Source organism: Lissotriton helveticus, chromosome 1_1 (genome assembly GCF_964261635.1).
Source record: "Lissotriton helveticus chromosome 1_1, aLisHel1.1, whole genome shotgun sequence".
NCBI lineage: Eukaryota > Metazoa > Chordata > Amphibia > Caudata > Salamandridae > Lissotriton > Lissotriton helveticus.
The window spans coordinates 1,518,946,249-1,518,967,062 of NC_136057.1; the positions used below are offsets into that span (position 1 = coordinate 1,518,946,249).

General features: G+C 46.5%; 1 protein-coding gene across 2 annotated transcripts in view; it reads right to left on the bottom strand.

Moving 5' to 3' along the window:
- The window catches only part of LOC144828628 (5'-AMP-activated protein kinase subunit beta-2-like), a 588,442-nt gene that overhangs the window by 236,885 nt on the left and 330,743 nt on the right, over positions 1-20,814 (bottom strand). For both annotated transcript variants that reach the window (XM_078686984.1, XM_078686993.1), the window contains one exon: positions 13,571-13,691. In XM_078686984.1, the coding sequence (XP_078543110.1) occupies positions 13,571-13,691 (121 nt within the window). The remainder of the gene's footprint in view (positions 1-13,570; positions 13,692-20,814) is intronic.

The following is a 20,814-nucleotide window of genomic DNA, read 5'->3' on the forward strand; positions in this document are numbered from 1 at the left end:
AGTCTCCAGGGTCGAAAGCAGATAGGACCTGAGCAAGAGTCAACATCTTGAACTTCTCCTTCCAGAGAAAGCGGTTGATATCCCTGAGATCCAATACAGGACGCAGGCACCAGAAAGTAGTGGGAATAACAACCACGATCGACTTCTGGGGCAGGAACGCAGTCGATTGCTCCCTTGGCCAAGAGAGCTGTGACTTTCTGTTGGAGAAGTGCCAGGTGATCCTCCGACTTGTGAAAGAATTGAGGTGGTTTGGATGGATGGGTAGTCTCGAAAGGAAGGGAGTAGCCCCTTCGGATTACCTGCAAAACCCACATGATGTTGAGCCAGTGGGGGAGGTGATGGCGAATCCTGCCACCCACTGGCAATTGATGGGCCTAAAAGGTAGGACTAGGAGGGTTTGGAGGCTGCTGCAGAGGAGGCGCTGGTGAACTGGCCCACCCGCTGGCCCCCAACCCACGGCGGTGGAATCCACGCCCCTGGCCGTGGAGAGGCTGGACAGCTAGCGCAGGCCTGTGGCTCTGGGCAGGAGGTGGAGAGGCACCCCTTCTGTAGCCACGAAAGGTGTGAAAAGCAGACTGCGCTGGGCGGGGTGTGGTAGCGAGGCCTAAGAATCTAGCCGTAGTCCTAGAATCCTTAAAGCGCTGGTGCGCTTTGTTCGCCTTGTCGCCAAACAGGTGACAGGTGACAGCCATCAAAGGGCATGTCCAAAAGTGTTGCTTTGGCATCCCCCGAAAAGCCCGTGGACCTCAACAAGGCGTAGCATCTCAAATCCACTGATGTGAAATTGTCCTACCCTGTGAGTCGGCGGTGTCCAGCCCACACCGGATGGTGAACTTTGCTGCGTCTCTCCCTTCGGCAACAGCACAGGAGAACACGGCCCAGGCCTCCTTCGGGCACTGTGGAAGCACCTGCACAATCGTGTCCCACACAGAGTGGGAGTAATAGCCCAATAGACATGCGGTGTTCACCGACCGCAGTCCCAAGCTGGAGGAAGAAAACATCTCCCAAAGGTGGTCCAGCTCCATGGATTCCCTATCAGGTCGTGCGTTAGGGAATGCACCCTTGGACGTTGAAGCTTGGACCACCAAGCTCTCAGGGGTAGGATGGGAAAAGACGAAAATGGAGTCACCCAGGGCGGGGCAGGGGCGTTGGGCAATCATCATGTCCACAGGAGCCCCTGTGTTGGGCTTGGATCAAGTGCCCAAAAGGATGTCCATAAAGGCCTCATTGAACGGCAGCAAGGGTGCCGAGGAGGTCGCTGCCACTTGAAGCACCTCTGTCAAGAGGTTAGTCCTGACCGCCACCTTAGGAAGCTCGAGGTTTAGGGCCTCGGCTGCTCTACGCAACACCACTGCATACGATACACCCTCCTTTGTAGCCACAGTAGGGGGAGACAGCATGCCAAGGTCTGGAGAGGTATCCAGACCACTGGCCTCACCCAACTGCTCTTTCCAGTCCAGTTCCTCCAGATGGTCTGCAAGAGGGTCCACAGACTCCTCTCAGTCCACCTCACCCTCTCCTGTGAGTCATCCAGGGCGGTAGGAAACATCAGGAGAGAACAGGGGTACAAAAGTACCGGTCGGCGCCTGTACAGATCTAGGACGACGTCGATACGGCTCCGTGTCCTCATCGAGGGGAAGGCCAGGGTCGACGCCGGCTGGGGACACCACCGCCTTCGGTAGAGACGGGGTGTTGTCACTGAATTCAGTGTCGGAGGAGGTGTCACGAGGTCGACCGGCGCCAATCCAGATCCCGTCCTGAATCCTTGGGGGCCCTGCGACGCCAGGGCCGAAGCCACCGTCATCGAAGGCCTAGATCCCCCAACTAAGTCCGAATCTACCTGCATTGGCTTCAAAATCGTTATTTCCTGAGTTAAATATAAGTAAATGATAAAACTCTTAAAAGAAATATATTTTTGGTCTATAAAAATGTCTCTTTGTATACTTTAGTACATTCAAAGGCAATTAAAACATTTTTTCAATGTAAATTATAAATCAGACAGAACAATGAAGCAGCTATTTTAATAAACAGTAAAAACGATCATAAACTACACAGTTTAAACAGATGGGGACCAATTTAAACATACAACATGGAAAATATTGCTTTTAGGCGTTTATTCATTTTCCTGAACTAGTAGCAGCAGAGATGAGAGCAATTTCAATTATGGCAAAGTGTAGGGAAAATTAAAAAAGTGTATAATACTTGGAAGAAATGTAACAAATATTCCTATGTTAAATATTAATGTAAATGAATGTTATACATTTATCTTAAATGTAGAAAAAAATGCTTAAGGACTATTAACTTAATTTTAATTTAAAATATAATTAGTTTCATTACATTAAATTAAATTAACATTATTGTTACATTAAAAACAAATTCCCACCTAAAATAAGAGATCATTAATTATATTTTAACACAAATTAATGTTAATGTTACATTCATTATTAATTAAAAAAAAAAGGTTATTAAAACATTTTGAAATAAAAATACGTCTTCAACATAAATGTATTTATGTTTTTAACTAGTTTCTCTAATTTAATTTAACATTATTTCCTTTGGGTTTTGAGTCAACTTTTCCATTATTTTCTATCGAAGAGTTTTGCAATACCAATGGATGGCCATGTGCAGTGTTGGACATACTCCAACTCTGATCTGGTTATACTGGTTACTACTGTTTTGTTTAGTTTTAGATTCATTTTGACTATAGTATTGACTATAGTATCTTGAGAAGTGTAGTTTGTAAATGGTAATGGGCTTATTCTTTTAGGATTGGGTGCATGTCCTTCCCCATATTCCTCCTTGGCCCCTCCCTAAGCCCTTAAAGCTTCCTAAACCCCTCCCATTTAGCATTAAATATGCCCTTTTGTTCAACAACTCTCCCTGGTCCCTTTGATGGAGCAAGGTTTTATAGGTAACAAAACTTGCTTGGATTCAACCCTCTCGAAATAACATGTAATAAATTAACCAACATGTTTAATAATGCACAACATGACATTTTTGTATCTAGGGCAAGCTTTCCTATGTGCTTTTACTAACAAGTAACTCGAGTGTCTTAATATGGCCACCAAAAATGCGGGAACCCTTCTTCGCATGCGTCTACTGCATCTACGTAGTATGACGTACTTTGCTTTGGTGGGAATTCTTTGCAGCTGGGCAGTAGTGCCAGAAATGGCCGCTTTGAATTTCACATGCTAATGCATGTGTTTCTGCCTAAACTAAACTTTGTGTGTTTTGCTTAACTGCTAATGCAATAGATAAAATAAATTTATGGGATTAGAGTAGGAATAAAAGGTATACAGTGATTTCATTTACTTTCGTATTCTAACGTGTCACTCTTTGACTTTATTGATAGCTCGTATTTGGGCCTGAATGGTGTTTGTATTCTCCATCTTGGATTTGCGGTGCATGCGCACCCGAACTCTGGAAACCTTGAAGTCCTGGCATTGAATGTCTGCCAAGTCCCAACTTAGCCGAGATGTGCATGAGAAACTCACCTCTAGACCCGGAGAGAGGAAGAAACTGGATGAAAAGTTATACATTATATATGAAATTAAATGAAATAATGTTGAGAGGAATAAAAGCATGGGAAATAAAAGTATGGGTAGGAACAGAGAACTATTTAAGTCAAGGAAAGCGACTTCATACTAGTATGGTGTGATGATCTCTCCCCATCCCACTGACCAATCAAATCAAGGGAATACACAAATTTGCAACATTGGGGGGTGGTACATACCCTGTAAATTTGTATAACTAGGGTAGGCTCAGTTAATTAGATTGTCCGACCTGTCACTGACCCAACGTAGGCTGAAGGTGAATCGAGAGCAGAGGGCTGGTCGAGCACTCTGACAGAAGAATCGGGAATTTGCTGAGGGAGAAGAATCGATCTACCCAGTCGGGTAGCATCAGAGAGGGGTGTAACGCTGGTGTTGCACTTAGAAGAGGATGGGGCAGTGAGATAAATAACGGTGATGGATCAAGCCCTGATCTTTGGACTGGGTAAGAGTGGTCTGCTTAATTCAGACACTCTGTTCATCACCACCCCCTTTTCTGAATCGCACTTAGAAGAGGTCACCTGTTCTGTCCTACACCTGTCCTGACCTGTCCTGACCTGTTGGCTCCTGTCTAGTCGGGAACCCATTTCTTTCCGGAGTTGGTCCTCGCACCATTCTAGGTAAATATAAATCTGTGTGGCATGTCCTTGTACTGTCTTCCCTTTCCCACCCTTCCCAGGTACCAATGTCTAGAAATTTAACTAAGTCTCCAAAGATTGTTGCTTTGATCATTATTCTTATTATTGAGAAACTGTTAATTAGCATGTGCTGGTATTTTACTCACAAAATATTGCATAGATAAAGGTTTTAAAAACGTTCCCAAGTCTGTGGTTATTCCATGAGAATAATTTGTTTAGTTATACCTATTATTCTAACTTCCTGATCCAAAATTCCCTCATTAATTGCAGTAACAAGAAAATGGTAAGTTATGGTTTACAGGTATATGTGGGTTTAAGGTAAATAATTCCTGATTGGCAGCAGCAAGAAATAGATTTCTGGCTCATTGAGTGTATGTTTATGGGCCCAGGTGAGTATTTTGTGATATGAGTAAAATAAGCTGGTAATCCCGCGTCATCACCTTCCACATTCAAGGCCTGATTACAAGTTTGGTGGTCTGACCGCCTGAACACTGCATCTGCGGCCGCCAGCAGACCACAGTTCCAGCAGTCTTTTGACCGCCGTTTACAAGTTCACTGAAGGGCTCGAGGTGTGGCTGCGTCTGTCTTGTGGCAGTACGCAATGGTTTAACATTTCTATTGATGCCAGTATGTTGAATGTAACTATGCTTTATCATTAAGTGATGGGAATCACATTTCACATTTGAACATGTAACAAGTACTGAAAAAAACGCCTAGTCCTTCAAGATTAGCACGTACAAAACCTGAGGAAGATCTGATAAGTTAAAAAAAACACCAGGCAGTAGTATGTTTGTGCCCCAAATAAAAATCTCTTAATTGTGTACCACATGCATTTTTTTGTCACAATTTATTTTAATATGGTTTATCATCTTTATTGTTAGAATTTACTTTCTGTCTTGTGTAAGATATAAATAAAACTCAGCTTACTCACCAAAAACATATTAACACGAAACAATATCTATTACTACCTTGATTTTCTGCTCTAATACTGCGTTGTTCACTAGATGAGCAATTTTCATTCAAGTATACGTTTGGTGCATTACCAAATCATTATTATATTATATATTATAAGCAATTTTCAATATACCTTTCCATCTACCTCAAAACCATTGTTGTGTGCAGTGACCCCAGATGCGTTAGTGTGTTCATGTTAGTGATTGGTAGAAAAATATACTGTAAAACAAAATACCTACATTTGGGAGATGGACCTAGACTGGAAAAAAATTCAAACTGTAGATTGACTCTAAGCAGGAACTGAACAAAGCTAAAAATGTATCTCCAGGTAGTACCTGTGCTTCTGTATTGCAGAAGAGATGTGTATTGAACAAACACACAGACAAGGGATTTTTTTTTATTGAAAGACAATACTACTAGAATTTTGTGCCATCGTTGAGCCAGCACTACTGCTGCTCATCTCATGTTGGCCACAGTACACTTGGTTCACATGTTCTGATAGGAGCTTCATGGAGTACTACTCAAAATGTGAAGTCAATAGTACAGGCGTTCACTGACTGACACTAATAACTGCACATGGTCCGGTCAGTGGATCTTTGGTAACTGCTTCTTTTTGTTTAAATTTGTTTTTTGAGTTTTAAATTTGGTTCAATTTTAACAGGCATCACTGATCACACGTATGCATACATTACAGGAGAGACGCATAGAATACGGTTAACTTACATAGTGAAGACATGCATTCCATTCAGTTTGTGTGCTACATAGTGTACAAGCGCTAATAAACAGGGAGTTAAAAACTGGGACAGGGTTGTGGTGAACAACTTGGTGTGGGTGACAGTACTCGCCCGGCTCGATGTTCTGCGCTATTTCTGCGTATGTGCATTACCCATGCGCTGAGTGTGTGTAATGTTAGCCTTGACTTGACGAAAGAACGCCATGCATACGTGCGGTGCATAGCGCTTGAGATAACTTGAAACGCCTAAACCTGGGTCACCCAACAGTGTCTGACTTACCCTATGTTAGCTATTGGTTCTTGTGTTTCGTTTGTGCTGTGGGGAGTCCTAGTCAGTTCCAGTCCTTCTAGCCAAGTGTTACGGAGATCTAGTATTATCGCATCCCACGCCGCTGCCAGTGGGAGTGTTCGCATCCCTAGCACATCTTCATGGTGAAGCGCTACGCTTTCCACTTGAGCCCGACATGTTAATGATTGCAGTCAGGTTTTTGTATTTGCCAGTTCCAGAGACTTCCAGCACCTAGTGATTATGCGTTTGGCTACGATGAGTCCAAGATCTATAAATCGGGACGTCTCTTTATGCTTCTTGAAACTCTGGTATTGGCCGAAGAGGCAGATTTCCCAGGTACACTCCACTGCATGACCAGTGCTAGGTTCATTGTGACTGCTTCTCAATAAGAGGTAAGAACTGTGCAGGCCCACAACATGTGCAAAAGGTCTCCATCTACTAGTTTGCATCTAGGGCATTTAGCATCTATACGGCCAAAGTATGGTGTCATATAAGCCCTTTAAGGAATAAAATACTGTATTAAACTGAACCTGGCATTCCTTGGGATATGCGTGGGTCCTTCCAGGGTGGCCGTCCATTCACTTCACGTTTGGTGCACTGCCTCTGCAGATCTACCTCCCAATGTTGTCTGAGCGATGTCAGCAGATGCGCCGAATGTGCGCGTAGTGACTCAACGAACCATTTAGTAAGGTGCCTACTAGTACCCATCACATGTAGGTATTGGAAAGTAAGGTGTGTTGTGGGCTCCTAAGTCATGTCTCCCCACAATGTTCGCAATGCCCAAATCAGCGTGGCGTGCAGGAGGTATTGGCCTTGCAGTAGGCCACTTTCCTCAGCTAGCGTTTCGAACGGCATCAAGTACTTCTTATGGTACAAGTCCATGACGGTCTGCAGTCCTGCAGCTTCCCAGGTAGCGAGCTCTGCAGCAAAGACTGCATGATGTTGTCTTGGCGTGCCAAGTATAGGTAGGGAGGGAGCATATGGGATAGTCCCTTTCGTGAGCTTTAGACTGCGGCAGAAGCACTTGTAGGTGACGGATGCCAGGAGCTGAGCAGGCATTGCCCCCTTCTCCCGGGGTGGAACAGGGCCTTGACTTGGGGGTGAGTTTAGCTGGGTCTCTATGTGGCAGTGTCCGTTAAATGCAGACCAGTAACCCAGTGGACCACCCACTGCAGCTGCGCCGCTGAATAATAGTGTTCCATGTTAGCCATGGCTTAATCCACCTTGGAAAATGGGAAAGTAGAGTTTTGCCAGTGCTACTCTGCTACCCGTGCCATGCTATATGAACTGCCTCAGGTCTCTCTCATCCATGTGGAAAAGCAAGGGTTTGATATACAGCGGTAAGTTTGTAAGATGGAAGAGCTGCAGTGGAAGCACCATTCTCTTTAAGAGCGCAATTCGTCCCATGGTGGCTGGTAACTGCTTTTGTACTAGAGATACTGGACTCTGCAGGCCTCCGCAAATGGTTTTAAAATGGTGCTTGTTGGACTTGGCCCTTTTGGCAGGTTCACCCCTAAACTTTTTGCTTTTAAATGTGACCTAATGTTAGTTGTTTTAGGGTTCTGCGCACTTTAACACTGTGTCCCAGTGTAAAGTGCATGCGCAGCCTGAGTGTGTGTGGTGAGATTGGCCTGCCCTCCCATAGGAATGCATGGGGGATATGTGTGTCCATGGTAATTCCTGGTGTGAGAGGAGTGCAGTGGCGAGTTTGGTATGTGCAAACTCGGTGAGAATAAATGCTGCGCAATGGTGTGCACAGATTTATTGTGTCTAGTGGAGAAGTACCACTTCTAGAAGTTGGCATGTCTGTGTGCAGTGAATGTGAATTGCCTGTCTGGCTTGTGATTGACAGGAGCTGGCTGGTGTGCCTGGCTCCAGGAGTCAGGATGGCTCTGCCCGGTGGTGAATGGGGAGATCTGCATGGAGATGGGAGGGAGGAGTTGCACCTGGGACCTGAATAGGGCTGTGCCTTCCCTCCACAATGCTGACTCTGCCCCCTGTGGTGCGTCTGATGTCCCTAACCTGTCCTGTGAATAGGGAGAGGGGCTGAGCACAATAAAGTGCTCCAGAACCAGTTGCATCTGGTTTTCCCCCTGCCCTGCACCATTGAGACAAAGGAAATCTCTGTATAAGAAGGGGCTGTGACCCCATGTATGTGTTCTCTCTGGATCCTAACTTGAGGGGGGCCTGCTGCTGCTGCTGGGCGCCAGGAGGACCGCAACTGGGGACTGCCTCCCTGCTGGAGGGCCCTGTGAGATGGCCCCTGGGCCCAGACTTTGCCCCCTACATTCTACCAGACTTTACAAGACTTTGCATTTAAGCGCCTGGGAAGCGCTTTATTTCCCTTCTTAAGGATGCGCTTTATTTCCCTGAAGAGCGCTTATTGTGGTGCCATTTTATTTGGAGGAGCAGCGCTCCTATTTGTGAGTTGCAGCACGGTGCTGAAATCCTTTTAAAAAGGAAATCCCCAGCGTGGAGATTCCCCTCTATCTGCCGATTTCGGCACGGGTGCCCGCCCCACGGATTTGCAATTTTTGATATCCCTAGCGGGTGCCCACCCCACCAGGGACCTGGTGTGCAAAGAAACAGAATTCCCCCACATTGTGCTTTTTAAATAACCCTAGCGGGTGCCCACCCCGCCAGGGGCTTTGTGCGGTTATTTTTATAACCCTAGCGGGTGCCCACCCCGCCAGGGACTGTGTATTCAAGAGGGCGCCTACCCCTCATTTGCCCCGCATCACCGCCGCGGCCCGGGACACCAGAGAAACAACGCCGCGGCCCGGAAGTGAGGCACCGCACCGCCTGACATGGGGCGGGGCCTCGAGATGGAAGAGGAGTGCCGGTAGAGCCTTGCTGGCTCGACATCCAAGTCCCGGGTCCCAGGAGGGGGCCCGGGTGAAGCGGAGAAGTGGCAGCCGAGGCCTCCGACTGCAGGGCGGGGCTCCCGTGATGGAGGAGAGAGCCCCGAGTCGTGCTGAACGAGGCCGCCCCAGAGCCTGCCTTCCGCCAGTGAGGGAGACCGGAGATCCCGCCACCTTCTAGAGGAGCCCCTGCCAGAAGAAGTACAGTCCGGTGAGTGGAAAAGGGCTGGGGGGCTCCGTGCAGATGATTGATGGTGCCTGATTATTAAGGCACAGTGGTATGTTCACAGCCAGAGTGGCCCCGTCTTGCAGCGGGCCGCTCCAACATGGGCCATAGTTGTTTTAAGGGGCCGTGTCCACTCCAGCGTGGGTTAGATTTATCTTAGGGCCCCGGGCGTGCCCAGACCCTGTGCGTGGCTCCATCTTGGGGCATATTTACTTTAAAGGGCCAGTATGCTCCGCCATGGGGCACAATGAATCTAGAGCCTAGAGGGCTCTACCGTTGGGGCATAGTTATTCCCAGAGCCTAAAACGGCTCCAACATTTGGCCACAATTGTTTACAGGGCCAGAAAGGCCCTTGGCCTTCCCCCAGTGCTTGGGGGCATGTTTATTTTCAGAGCCCAGATGTCTCCAACGTGTGGCATATTTGTTTTAGGGCGCACTGAGAGCCCTTGCCGCATTCAAGTACTTCTTATGGTACAAGTCCATGACGGTCTGCAGTCCTGCAGCTTCCCAGGTAGCGAGCTCTGCAGCAAAGACTGCATGATGTTGTCTTGGCGTGCCAAGTATAGGTAGGGAGGGAGCATCTGGGATAGTCCCTTTCGTGAGCTTTAGACTGCGGCAGAAGCACTTGTAGGTGACGGATGCCAGGAGCTGAGCAGGCATTGCCCCCTTCTCCCAGGGTGGAACAGGGCCTTGACTTGGGGGTGAGTTTAGCTGGGTCTCTATGTGGCATGCTATATGAACTGCCTCAGGTCTCTCTCATCCATGTGGAAAAGCAAGGGTTTGATATACAGCGGTAAGTTTGTAAGATGGAAGAGCTGCAGTGGAAGCACCATTATCTTTAAGAGCGCAATTCGTCCCATGGTGGCTGGTAACTGCTTTTGTACTAGAGATACTGGACTCTGCAGGCCTCCGCAAATGGTTCTAAAATAGTGCTTGTTGGACTTGGCCCTTTTGGCAGGTTCACCCCTAAACTTTTTGCTTTTAAATGTAACCTAATGTTAGTTGTTTTAGGGTTCTGCGCACTTTAACACTGTGTCCCAGTGTAAAGTGCATGCGCAGCCTGAGTGTGTGTGGTGAGATTGGCCTGCCCTCCCATAGGAATGCATGGGGGATATGTGTGTCCATGGTAATTCCTGGTGTGAGAGGAGTGCAGTGGCGAGTTTGGTATGTGCAAACTCGGTGAGAATAAATGCTGCGCAATGGTGTGCACAGATTTATTGTGTCTAGTGGAGAAGTACCACTTCTAGAAGTTGGCATGTCTGTGTGCAGTGAATGTGAATTGCCTGTCTGGCTTGTGATTGACAGGAGCTGGCTGGTGTGCCTGGCTCCAGGAGTCAGGATGGCTCTGCCCGGTGGTGAATGGGGAGATCTGCATGGAGATGGGAGGGAGGAGTTGCACCTGGGACCTGAATAGGGCTGTGCCTTCCCTCCACAATGCTGGCTCTGCCCCCTGTGGTGCGTCTGATGTCCCTAACCTGTCCTGTGAATAGGGAGAGGGGCTGAGCACAACAAAGTGCTCCAGAACCAGTTGCATCTGGTTTTCCCCCTGCCCTGCACCATTGAGACAAAGGAAATCTCTGTATATGAAGGGGCTGTGACCCCATGTATGTGTTCTCTCTGGATCCTAACTTGAGGGGGGCCTGCTGCTGCTGCTGTGTGCCAGGAGGACCGCAACTGGGGACTGCCTCCCTGCTGGAGGGCCCTGTGAGATGGCCCCTGGGCCCAGTCTTTGCCCCCTACATTCTACCAGACTTTACAGGACTTTGCATTTAAGCGCCTGGGAAGCGCTTTATTTCCCTTCTTAAGGATGCGCTTTATTTCCCTGAAGAGCGCTTATTGTGGTGCCATTTTATTTGGAGGAGCAGCGCTCCTATTTGTGAGTTGCAGCACGGTGCTGAAATCCTTTTAAAAAGGAAATCCCCAGCGTGGAGATTCCCCTCTATCTGCCGATTTCGGCACGGGTGCCCGCCCCACGGATTTGCAAATTTTGATATCCCTAGCGGGTGCCCACCCCACCAGGGACCTGGTGTGCAAAGAAACAGAATTCCCCCACATTGTGCTTTTTACATAACCCTAGCGGGTGCCCACCCCGCCAGGGGCTTTGTGCGGTTATTTTTATAACCCTAGCGGGTGCCCACCCCACCAGGGACTGTGTATTCAAGAGGGCGCCTACCCCTCATGTGCCCAGCATCACCGCCGCGGCCCGGGATACCAGAGAAACAACGCCGCGGCCCGGAAGTGAGGCACCGCACCGCCTGACATGGGGCGGGGCCTCGAGATGGAAGAGGAGTGCCGGTAGAGCCTTGCTGGCTCGACATCCAAGTCCCGGGTCCCAGGAGGGGGCCCGGGTGAAGCGGAGAAGTGGCAGCCGAGGCCTCCGACTGCAGGGCGGGGCTCCTGTGATGGAGGAGAGAGCCCCGAGTCGTGCTGAACGAGGCCGCCCCAGAGCCTGCCTTCCGCCAGTGAGGGAGACCGGAGATCCCGCCACCTTCTAGAGGAGCCCCTGCCAGAAGAAGTACAGTCCGGTGAGTGGAAAAGGGCTGGGGGGCTCCGTGTAGATGATTGATGGTGCCTGATTAAGGCACAGTGGTATGTTCACAGCCAGAGTGGCCCCGTCTTGCAGCGGGCCGCTCCAACATGGGCCATAGTTGTTTTAAGGGGCCGTGTCCGCCCCAGCGTGGGTTAGATTTATCTTAGGGCCCCGGGCGTGCCCAGACCCTGTGCGTGGCTCCATCTTGGGGCATATTTACTTTAAAGGGCCAGTATGCTCCGCCATGGGGCACAATGAATCTAGAGCCTAGAGGGCTCTACCGTTGGGGCATAGTTATTCCCAGAGCCTAAAACGGCTCCAACATTTGGCCACAATTGTTTACAGGGCCAAAAAGGCCCATGGCCTTCCCCCAGTGCTTGGGGGCATGTTTGTTTTCAAAGCCCAGATGTCTCCAACGTGTGGCGTATTTGTTTTAGGGCGCACTGAGAGCCCTTGCCGCATTTTTCCCTACCTCACAGCTGCCCAGCAAGTAGTGGGCAGCTGCACCGTTTAGGTCTTTCTTTCTTGTTAGGGGACAAGTCCTGGACTCAGGAGTGAGACGCACTCCTTCGCCCCCACCTTGGCCTGCGCAGCACTTAGTGCCAGCTGCCACGTTTAGGCTTGTGCTCTTGCGCATCTTGGCTTTGGTTACCTGCGCAGCGCACCCTGACTATTGGGACAAAGGGCGTTTGAGCCCCATGGAAGGCCAGTTGGCCTGGGGTCAGTACCTACTGTGATTCTGTGCAAGGTAATTGGTGATTTGTGTTTATGTTGGTAATTACCTGATGCCTAATGTGATTTATGCGTAATGTGCAATGCCTTTATGCCTGTGATACCTCTAACTGTGTTTTTTATGATTAGGAGGTTGTTTTGTCTAGTATAGTTTATGCTAGTCAGTTTATGTTTCACTGCGTGACCTATGCCTATGGTGATTAGTATTGCGTAGTGTGTACCTCCCTTTTACCAGTGGTTACTGGTTGTGTTCTACAATTGTTATTTTGTGCTACAGTTATTCTATGTGCTACATCTAATATTTCTACTAAGTGCTGATTCTGACAGTGGCCCATGTGACCATGACATGTGTAAATAATCCCCAGTAAATACTGCCCGTGCCAGTTGGCACAGTGTAATAGGTGTGATTATGATCTAATGTGTTTATGGAAATACAAAGGCTATTTTTATATATAACCTTGTGTGGAGTTCCTTTTTGTGGTATGCCTAGTGTGTTGCTGCTGTGAGAGTGTGTTGTACAAATGCTTTACACATTGCCTCCGGGATAAGCCTTACTGCTCGTGCCATGTTGCCAAGGGGGTGAGCAGGGGTTATCTTTGGAGTGTAACTCCCTGGCCCTGACGAGAGTGGTGGTCTCTGCCTGGCTTTGGTGCAAGCCTTAGCCAACTAGAGATCCCATTTCTAACAGTACTTAAGTGTACTATCACAATTGGTGACAAAGACAGAAAAGATGCTGCTGGTGCCGCTCAACAACCTGCTCCGCCTGCCTAATAATGTCAAAACCCAAATGATCAGTCCTTTCTACTCCACCCACAAGAACTGTCTCTCTCTCAATCGATTATTTTTGTTTAATGAAATTTCCAGGATTTTATGAAATTGGCAATTCCTATCGAGACTAGTTGTTATTCCACATACATGTCTATAACTGATCATATAAAATACACAGTTCTTTCTCCCCTAACCGCCTCTTGTTCCTGCAGCCCTTATGAAATGTGCCATCATGTTTGTGAATTTTTAAGAACTCTGCAAAACAAGCGAAAATAAACTAATAGTCACCTCTACCCGAAGTGTCGGAGCTCTCCATAGAATCCAGGTTTAAAGCATCAAAGACTTCAAAATCAGATTTCTTGACATGAATCAGATTGTTGATTGTACCAAGCTGGCTGGTCACCACAGGCTGAAAGAGAAATACATGATATGAATCCGCTTCCATTCTGGCCACACTACTTATCAGTGGACATAGAAAACGTGATGAATTAGATAAACGTTTCTGAACTAGGTAGCAAAATAGAACCAACCACTAGAAACAATGGGCAACCTCCAATCTCCTAGGCACAGCAATCAAAGTACGGAAGAACAATTACTTATATTGTTTTCTTCACCACCACCACTGTACTCCCCCCTCCCACCAAAACACACACTCCACACAATAGTTAATTGTTGGACATGTTTATTCTCCGAACAGTAGTCCACTGGCCATGTGATGAAGCTTGTGACAATACAAACTATAAGACAAATAAATCAGAACGGGCTGTATGATAGAAAGAGAAGGCTGGCTGCAAGCGCTATTTTAACATATGGACTTTGGCATAGTTTTGGGCTGACTGGTGCCTTATACTTACTACCTTGTACAAAAGTAAATAATTGCTTTTCAAAGGACCTTTAAATGCATACACTTCTTTTGAATGGAAATGTAGCACCATTTATTGTCATATCTAAAGTAAACAACAAAACGTAACACAATAACACACACAGCGAAACAAATACACAAGAAAAACATGCCAAAACAGAACACAGCATGACCACCACTGAACAACACGATAACATCATACTGTAGCAATTCAGCACAACAGCACACCAGCACAAATACAACACGAAACATCACCATCAGAACAAAATGCCACAAAACAAATATGCACAAACATTCCCGTCACACAGTAAAATCTCCAGAAACATGCTTTCATAATACATTGGAAAAATGAATACACTACCTTATTTGATTCGGCACTACTTCTGCAACTGTTTCACTGATATATACAATATAAACAGTTCACATATGTCCAAAAACCAAAATGTATTTCTAACCTCACACTCATGTGTAAAGGATGTTACAAAGGTAAGAATAACAGGTGGTAAGGGCGATGGGGAAACACTATACAAAACTAACCCTTCATCCCCAGGCCTGAACTTCAAACAGCTTGACAATACATCAGGTTGCCAACTGTTAACGAAATGGTACATTTCTCTGAGAGAGTGGAATAATACACTCTTTATTGATTGGTTTAAAAAAACATTTACAATTTAAAACATGACTAAATCGAACAATAAAAATGACAGTGATAAATGTTAAAAACTGTGGATTTAAAATTACTTAAAGTTAGGGGGACCATTATGGGCTAATAATGTATTGATGAGGGACATCGCTCTGGATTTCTTGTAGTCTCTGGTTTGATTGTTGAATCTGTTAACTTAACCGCCATGCTAAGATGAAGAGGATGTGGATGTGGTTGTGGCTTCTTATAGTTTTGAGGCTTTGTGGACGAATTTCGTAAGCCTAAGGTTTAGCTTGATGTTGTCAGGGTTAAGAGCAGCCATTGTTGCTTGGCGGCAAGATCGAACTCCCAACGTGATACATTAGCCTCGCAGCAGTGACCGTCTGGCCATGAGCAATGCAGGGCATGCACAGAAGATGTGTTCCATTGTTTCAGTATGATAGCCACACAACCTGCATTCAGTGCTACTACCTCCTCAGGGCAAAAACGTATGTTTCCAATAAAGTGCGGATGTACTTGATAGGTAGAGCGTCTGAACACCCACTTTAAAATTAGCGATTACAGCCAAAGCATGTCTCCTCTTTGACAGTATTGCCCTGTCTGAGTGAAAGGACCACAATCTAACGTTTTTTTTTAATGGCGGTCTTTAACACAGGGTGAGAGGGGGTTGTTTCCCAGAGGTCTTTTACACCTAGTAGCTATAAACTGCGATCCAGGAGTTGCCGATGCTTATGGCTGGTCTGATTTTTCTGTATTTCCTGCCATAGTCGGGTCTCCAAGGAACCCTCCCGGGCATGGCGCAGTCTGTGACATAGTTTAAAAAATGCGGCTGCCTCCAACGCATGATGATCTTGAAGTCCCAGTTCGAGTCTCACTTGGGCCGGCGAGGCAGATCTTGACAACCGAAAGGCTCTTTTAACATTTTTAGTTGTTAACTTGTTTATTAATGTACTGGTTGTGCCCTTGGTGATCTCGTGCCCATACGTCAAGGAGTTGATTACCTTAGCCTTCATTACTTTTAGCATGGGAGTAAGGCTGGGACCTAGTAGCAGTTTTGCTAATTTTGCAGCGGCCACTTCTAATGACAGGGCTTTAATTTTCAATGCTTGATAAAAAGTGCCTCTTGTGTCAAGGAAGATGCCCAATTATTTATAACTGGGGGTTGCTTTGTTTTGTTGAAGCGCCACCTTTCTATTGACTTTTTTTGCTTCCCAAAAGATACAGTTTTGGTTTTTGACGGGTTAAGAGCTAGATGGTTTCTTGTCGTGTAAGGTAGCAGTTCATCCAGTAGCCTCTGGAGACCCACTTTTGTGTGTCTTAACAACACCAAGTCATTGGCGTAAAGCAAATTGGTGATGCGGGTCCTGTCTAGTTGAGGAGGATGGCAGTTTACACTGTTGAGTGCTGGAGAAAGGTCAGATATCGAACAAATTAAAAAATAAGTGGGGCCAATACACAACCTTGTTTGACGCCAGTTTCGGTTTGAATCTCCCTGGAGACATGGGAGCCTTCACCCAGCTTGATTCTTATCCATGTTTCCGTGTGGAGCTGGATTATTGCTTGAAGAAGAGGCTGGGTTATGCCCCACGATTTTAGTTTCTGCCATAACAGACTCCTGGGCACACTGTCGAAACCCGCTTTGAAATCTACAAAGCAACAGTGCAGCTGGATTTGTTAGACTGTCGCTTTCTCCATCAGGACTGTTAGCGTTAACAGATTGGTTGTAGTACCGGTGTTAGCCACAAAGCCGTCTGATTAAAAGGAAGGCACGCGGATGTTTCGGCCCGGAATGTTTGCATAGTACTTAGACTCCACGTTGAGAAGTGTAACCATTCGGTAATTTTTTGGCTCATTACTCTTCCCGCTTTTGTAGATTGGGTAAATGATTGCACCCCGCCCGGACTCTGGGAACATGTTGTTTCGACTGCAATAAAGAAACAGGGGGTCAGGTATTCTGACCATAGGCTGACATTGGATTTGAACATGGCCTGAGGGCCGCCATTCGGGCCTGGGGCTCCTTCAGCTCTGGCTTTCGTTATGAAACGCAAGATCTTGTTTTTTAAGACATCAGGAGTCACCGTGGGCTCTAGTGAGGTATCGTTCCTTTTCGCTGATTCCTTGTGCGTCGGATCTTCAGATGGAATTTTTACAGGGTGAGCTCGCCTCTGGCACCTCAGTCCAGGGGAGGAGATCATAAGGTTAACAGGGCTAGAGGAATTGGTGCAAGCTTCATTTATATTAGTGTCCCCAAAGTGAAGAGATAAAAACGTGCTCCAAACGACTTCACTAATATTTGCACTGCCGTACCCACTTGTACTTTGTTTGCTCCTAGTTACAAGAGACCAGAATTGCTTCGGGTTAGGATTTTTACTTTCTTAGATGAGCTTCAGCCAGAATTGATCCGAAGCCGCAAGTTTCTCCTTTCGTGTAGAGATTCTGAAAGCTGCTTGGGCTTGCTTATAGTTATTGAAATTGATTTTATTGGTGGGGTTCTTTTTAGTGCAGGAAGAGGTGTGGCGCGGCGGCTAGGGTGACTGACTCCGGAATCTGGGGATCACGGTTCGATCCCCGGCACCGGCGGCAGATTAGCCCAGCACCATGTGACTCTGGGCAATAGCTTGCTTAATCTTCCTGACGGCCCCCAGCGCCTAGAGACCATTACGGGTGATTGTGCGCAAATGTGGATTATTATTATTATTTCTTGATAGACGCAGTGCTCAGTTCCTCTCAGTTCTTAATTTCCTTGTGGCTTTTAAGATGTAGAATTTAGAGATTCGGCTTCTCGGTCCCCTCCTGATTGGCAGTTCATTTAGAAGGAGTTTTGTAAGAAAGGTCCAGTCACTAATGACATGAATATTTAGCTCTAGGGATTGATGTAATAGGGCTCTGCTTTTTTCCATCAGGGAAGGGGGCGTGGAGTCTGACCACTTTATCCACTTTAGGTCCTCTGTGTGGCGGCCTGAGTGAGTATGGGCAAGTTCTTGATGGTGTGGGATGCTGGTGAATAATGTTATTATTTGTGCCTGGTGGTCACTCTCTCTTTGTGGTGCGATTTGATAACTCTTGATCCAGGGCAGTATTTCTCTACTCCCTAGAGTGAAGTCCAAAAACAAGAAGGATCTACCATCTGACCAGGTCCATGCGGGCGGGATGTCGGTGCGAAGGCGCCCATTCAATAATCCTACGCTACTGAACTGCATTGCCACATATTCGCCCAGTGTCGAAGATTTATTTCTAACAGGAATTGACTGGGATGCAAAGTGTGGAGGGACTCTTAGGGGGTCCGGTCCTGTGTCATCGGCAAGATTTCAGTAGAAATTGGTATTGAAATCGCCTGAGATGATGCTTGGTGTGCTGCCATACCTGCTGATTAAGTCACAGATGGAGTTGATCAAGATGTCCATTTAGGGTTTTTTCTTGGTGGTACAGGGAGAGATATAGACGTTGAGGATGAGCAGCTGATGATCCGTATGTGAACTTCCTAGAGTTATGTGTAATACATTTGGATAGTTTTGTTGATATGTAGATCGAGAGACCGCCACTCGGTCTGCCTGGTGGCGGGTGTCATAAACTCCAGGAAGCCCACTATTGGGATACTTTCTCCTGCCCATGTTTCCTGTAAAAGGAGGATGTCGTATTCTTTTAAAAAGTCTAGAATGGCGGCAGATTGTTTTCCTGCCCAAATCCGTTGATGTTCCAGGAGCATATTGTTAGACCATAATTAATGGTGGTTCAATCGGTCCGGTTTCTGGATAGAACCCCCGGCAGCCATAACCAATCCGCTCCGTCAAAGTTACGCTGGTCAGATGCGGGCTCTGGGATTACTGTTGGTGAGCTGCCTCTTCTGGACCTCTGTACTGAAAAGGGGGCTAAGGAGGAGCTGGAAGTACGGGCCTGATTGTTTTCCAGTATTAAGGGGTAGCGAGGAGCACTTAGTATTATTGTTGTTATACCCCAGGATTTAAATAGGTCAGTTTTCGTCAGGACCAGATCCCGGGCTACCGGGGTTACCAGTGTTACTGGAGTAACTTCCCCCGTATTAGATACAGTAGATGGAATCAATTCAATAGTGATTATGTCTCTCGATGGTAGGTGGCTTAGGCCTGGTAATGATTTGAAAGGTTTTAGTATATTCCCTCAATGGAGGATGTCATGAGGGCCTCTGGAGGTAAATTCCGGAATTAGTAGCAATTTGAAGATTTGGGGGGCTGCTTGGGGGCTCACAGGACTCATCAGACATTACTGGCTATGTTCGCTGTGATTTTTCTTCAATGGGCTTTTTTGATGATGTTCTCCGTGAGGTACGAGGAAGGGGGTCGGATTTGGACTTTCGCATGAGATGGGCTCTGTGCCTGGCTTGTACCCTGAGTTGAGGGGTCTGATGACTTGGATACCGAGGGCTTCTTTATTTCCATTAGGACAGCTGAGAGAAATTGAGGCAGAGATGATAAGGAGTCAATTATAGGGGAGCAGCAGCACACTGATGGCACCAGTTGAGTTTGGGATTGGGCTTTTTTTTATAAGAGCGTTAAGCGCCTCCAATTTTTGATCGATCCCAGCGGTGTACACCGCAAGTGTATTTAGTAGGTGCACCTGTAGGTCCATCTTGTCTGAATGATATGTTAGTGCAGCTTGCGTTGTTTGAAAGGTTTGTAATAATTGGGACCATATGTTATTAAGGTTGAGCAATGGAGAACTGTCCTGCCTTACAGACTCTTTGGGTGCCGTAGTAAAGAACGATAAGTCTAAAGAATTGTGGATTATGATGTTGTTTGACCCTTCTCGGATGACTGTTGGGTCAGCTTGATCCTCTTGATCCACCTTGGATAGAAAACATTCAGACTGTGGTTGCTCTGGATTGCTGAAATAGGCTTGCGGATAGGCCATAACCTGTGGTAGTAAGACTTTAGGACTCTTACGTAGCTTGTCAGTTTTAGATTTGGTTGAAGAATAAAATACAGGTGGAGAAAGCAGGCTTAAGTTTAAAAATGGTTGAAAAGTTGTCAGGTGGACGTCTTTAGGGATGATTATGTTGGGAGAAGCTTGTTCTGGTTGAGTTGTGTGTTGAGCTTGTGGTTGAAAGGAAGCCTGTTGTGATTGACTGACGTCCAGGGCTTCAAAGGCGCCTTTGCATAGAGATTCTGTTGTTAATAAAGCACTGGATTGCGTCGAGTTATCAGGCCCTCCGGTGACCCCATGGATCAGTGGCAGAACCATAATTTGATGTGACAATAGCTCTGAGGCTAAGAAGGGAGTACCTGCGGGGTGTACCTGAAGTTTGTCCAAGGTGCTGGTTATTTTCTTCTGTTCTATCGCCGACACTGTGGTCCTAAAGTAGTCCCTTAATGAAGCCTTGATTTTTGTAGGTTTGGATTGTTTCTTTAGAGCCGAGTTTTGGCTCCTCGGTTGTTGAAAGGGCGTGTACACGCCCTGGATCGGAAGCTGTCCTTGAGTTTGCAAATGTTTAGCGAGGCGAAGATGCCATTGGGGGTTCTACCAGAAGTTCGCAGTGGTCCATTTTTTTTGCACCTTTCTTGGAGGGTTTTGATGGAGCTTGCCTTATTCGTCCAGATCTCATCCCGAGGAATTTTTAAATATATATATTTTTTTTGTTATTATTAAAAGGGCTACACAACTTCCTGGTGATTCCTGGTGATTCCTATCGATTGGTTAAGGTAATGGTCCGGGTAAGTTGTTTGGTTGGTTGGTTGATTGATGAAAGGAAGTGAGTGAGGTTAATTAAGTGATTCGATAATTTATCAATTGGATTAATATGAGCCCTTGTTTTTTTGCTGTAGCTTTATTGTATTGTAGATATTATTGATTATTTACTTGTTTTTACTAGTTTTTACAGATTTTTTCTCCCTGGTGGATTTATTGGTTGCTGATTTACTGATTTGATAACAAAAAAATTGTTTTTTTAAATTATATATTAAGAGCCTGCCTGCCAATGCCTGATGACCCATGGATGACTCCTGGATGGCCGGTTTTTCTAGAGTCCCGAGCGGTTGTTGTGTCTAATATTTC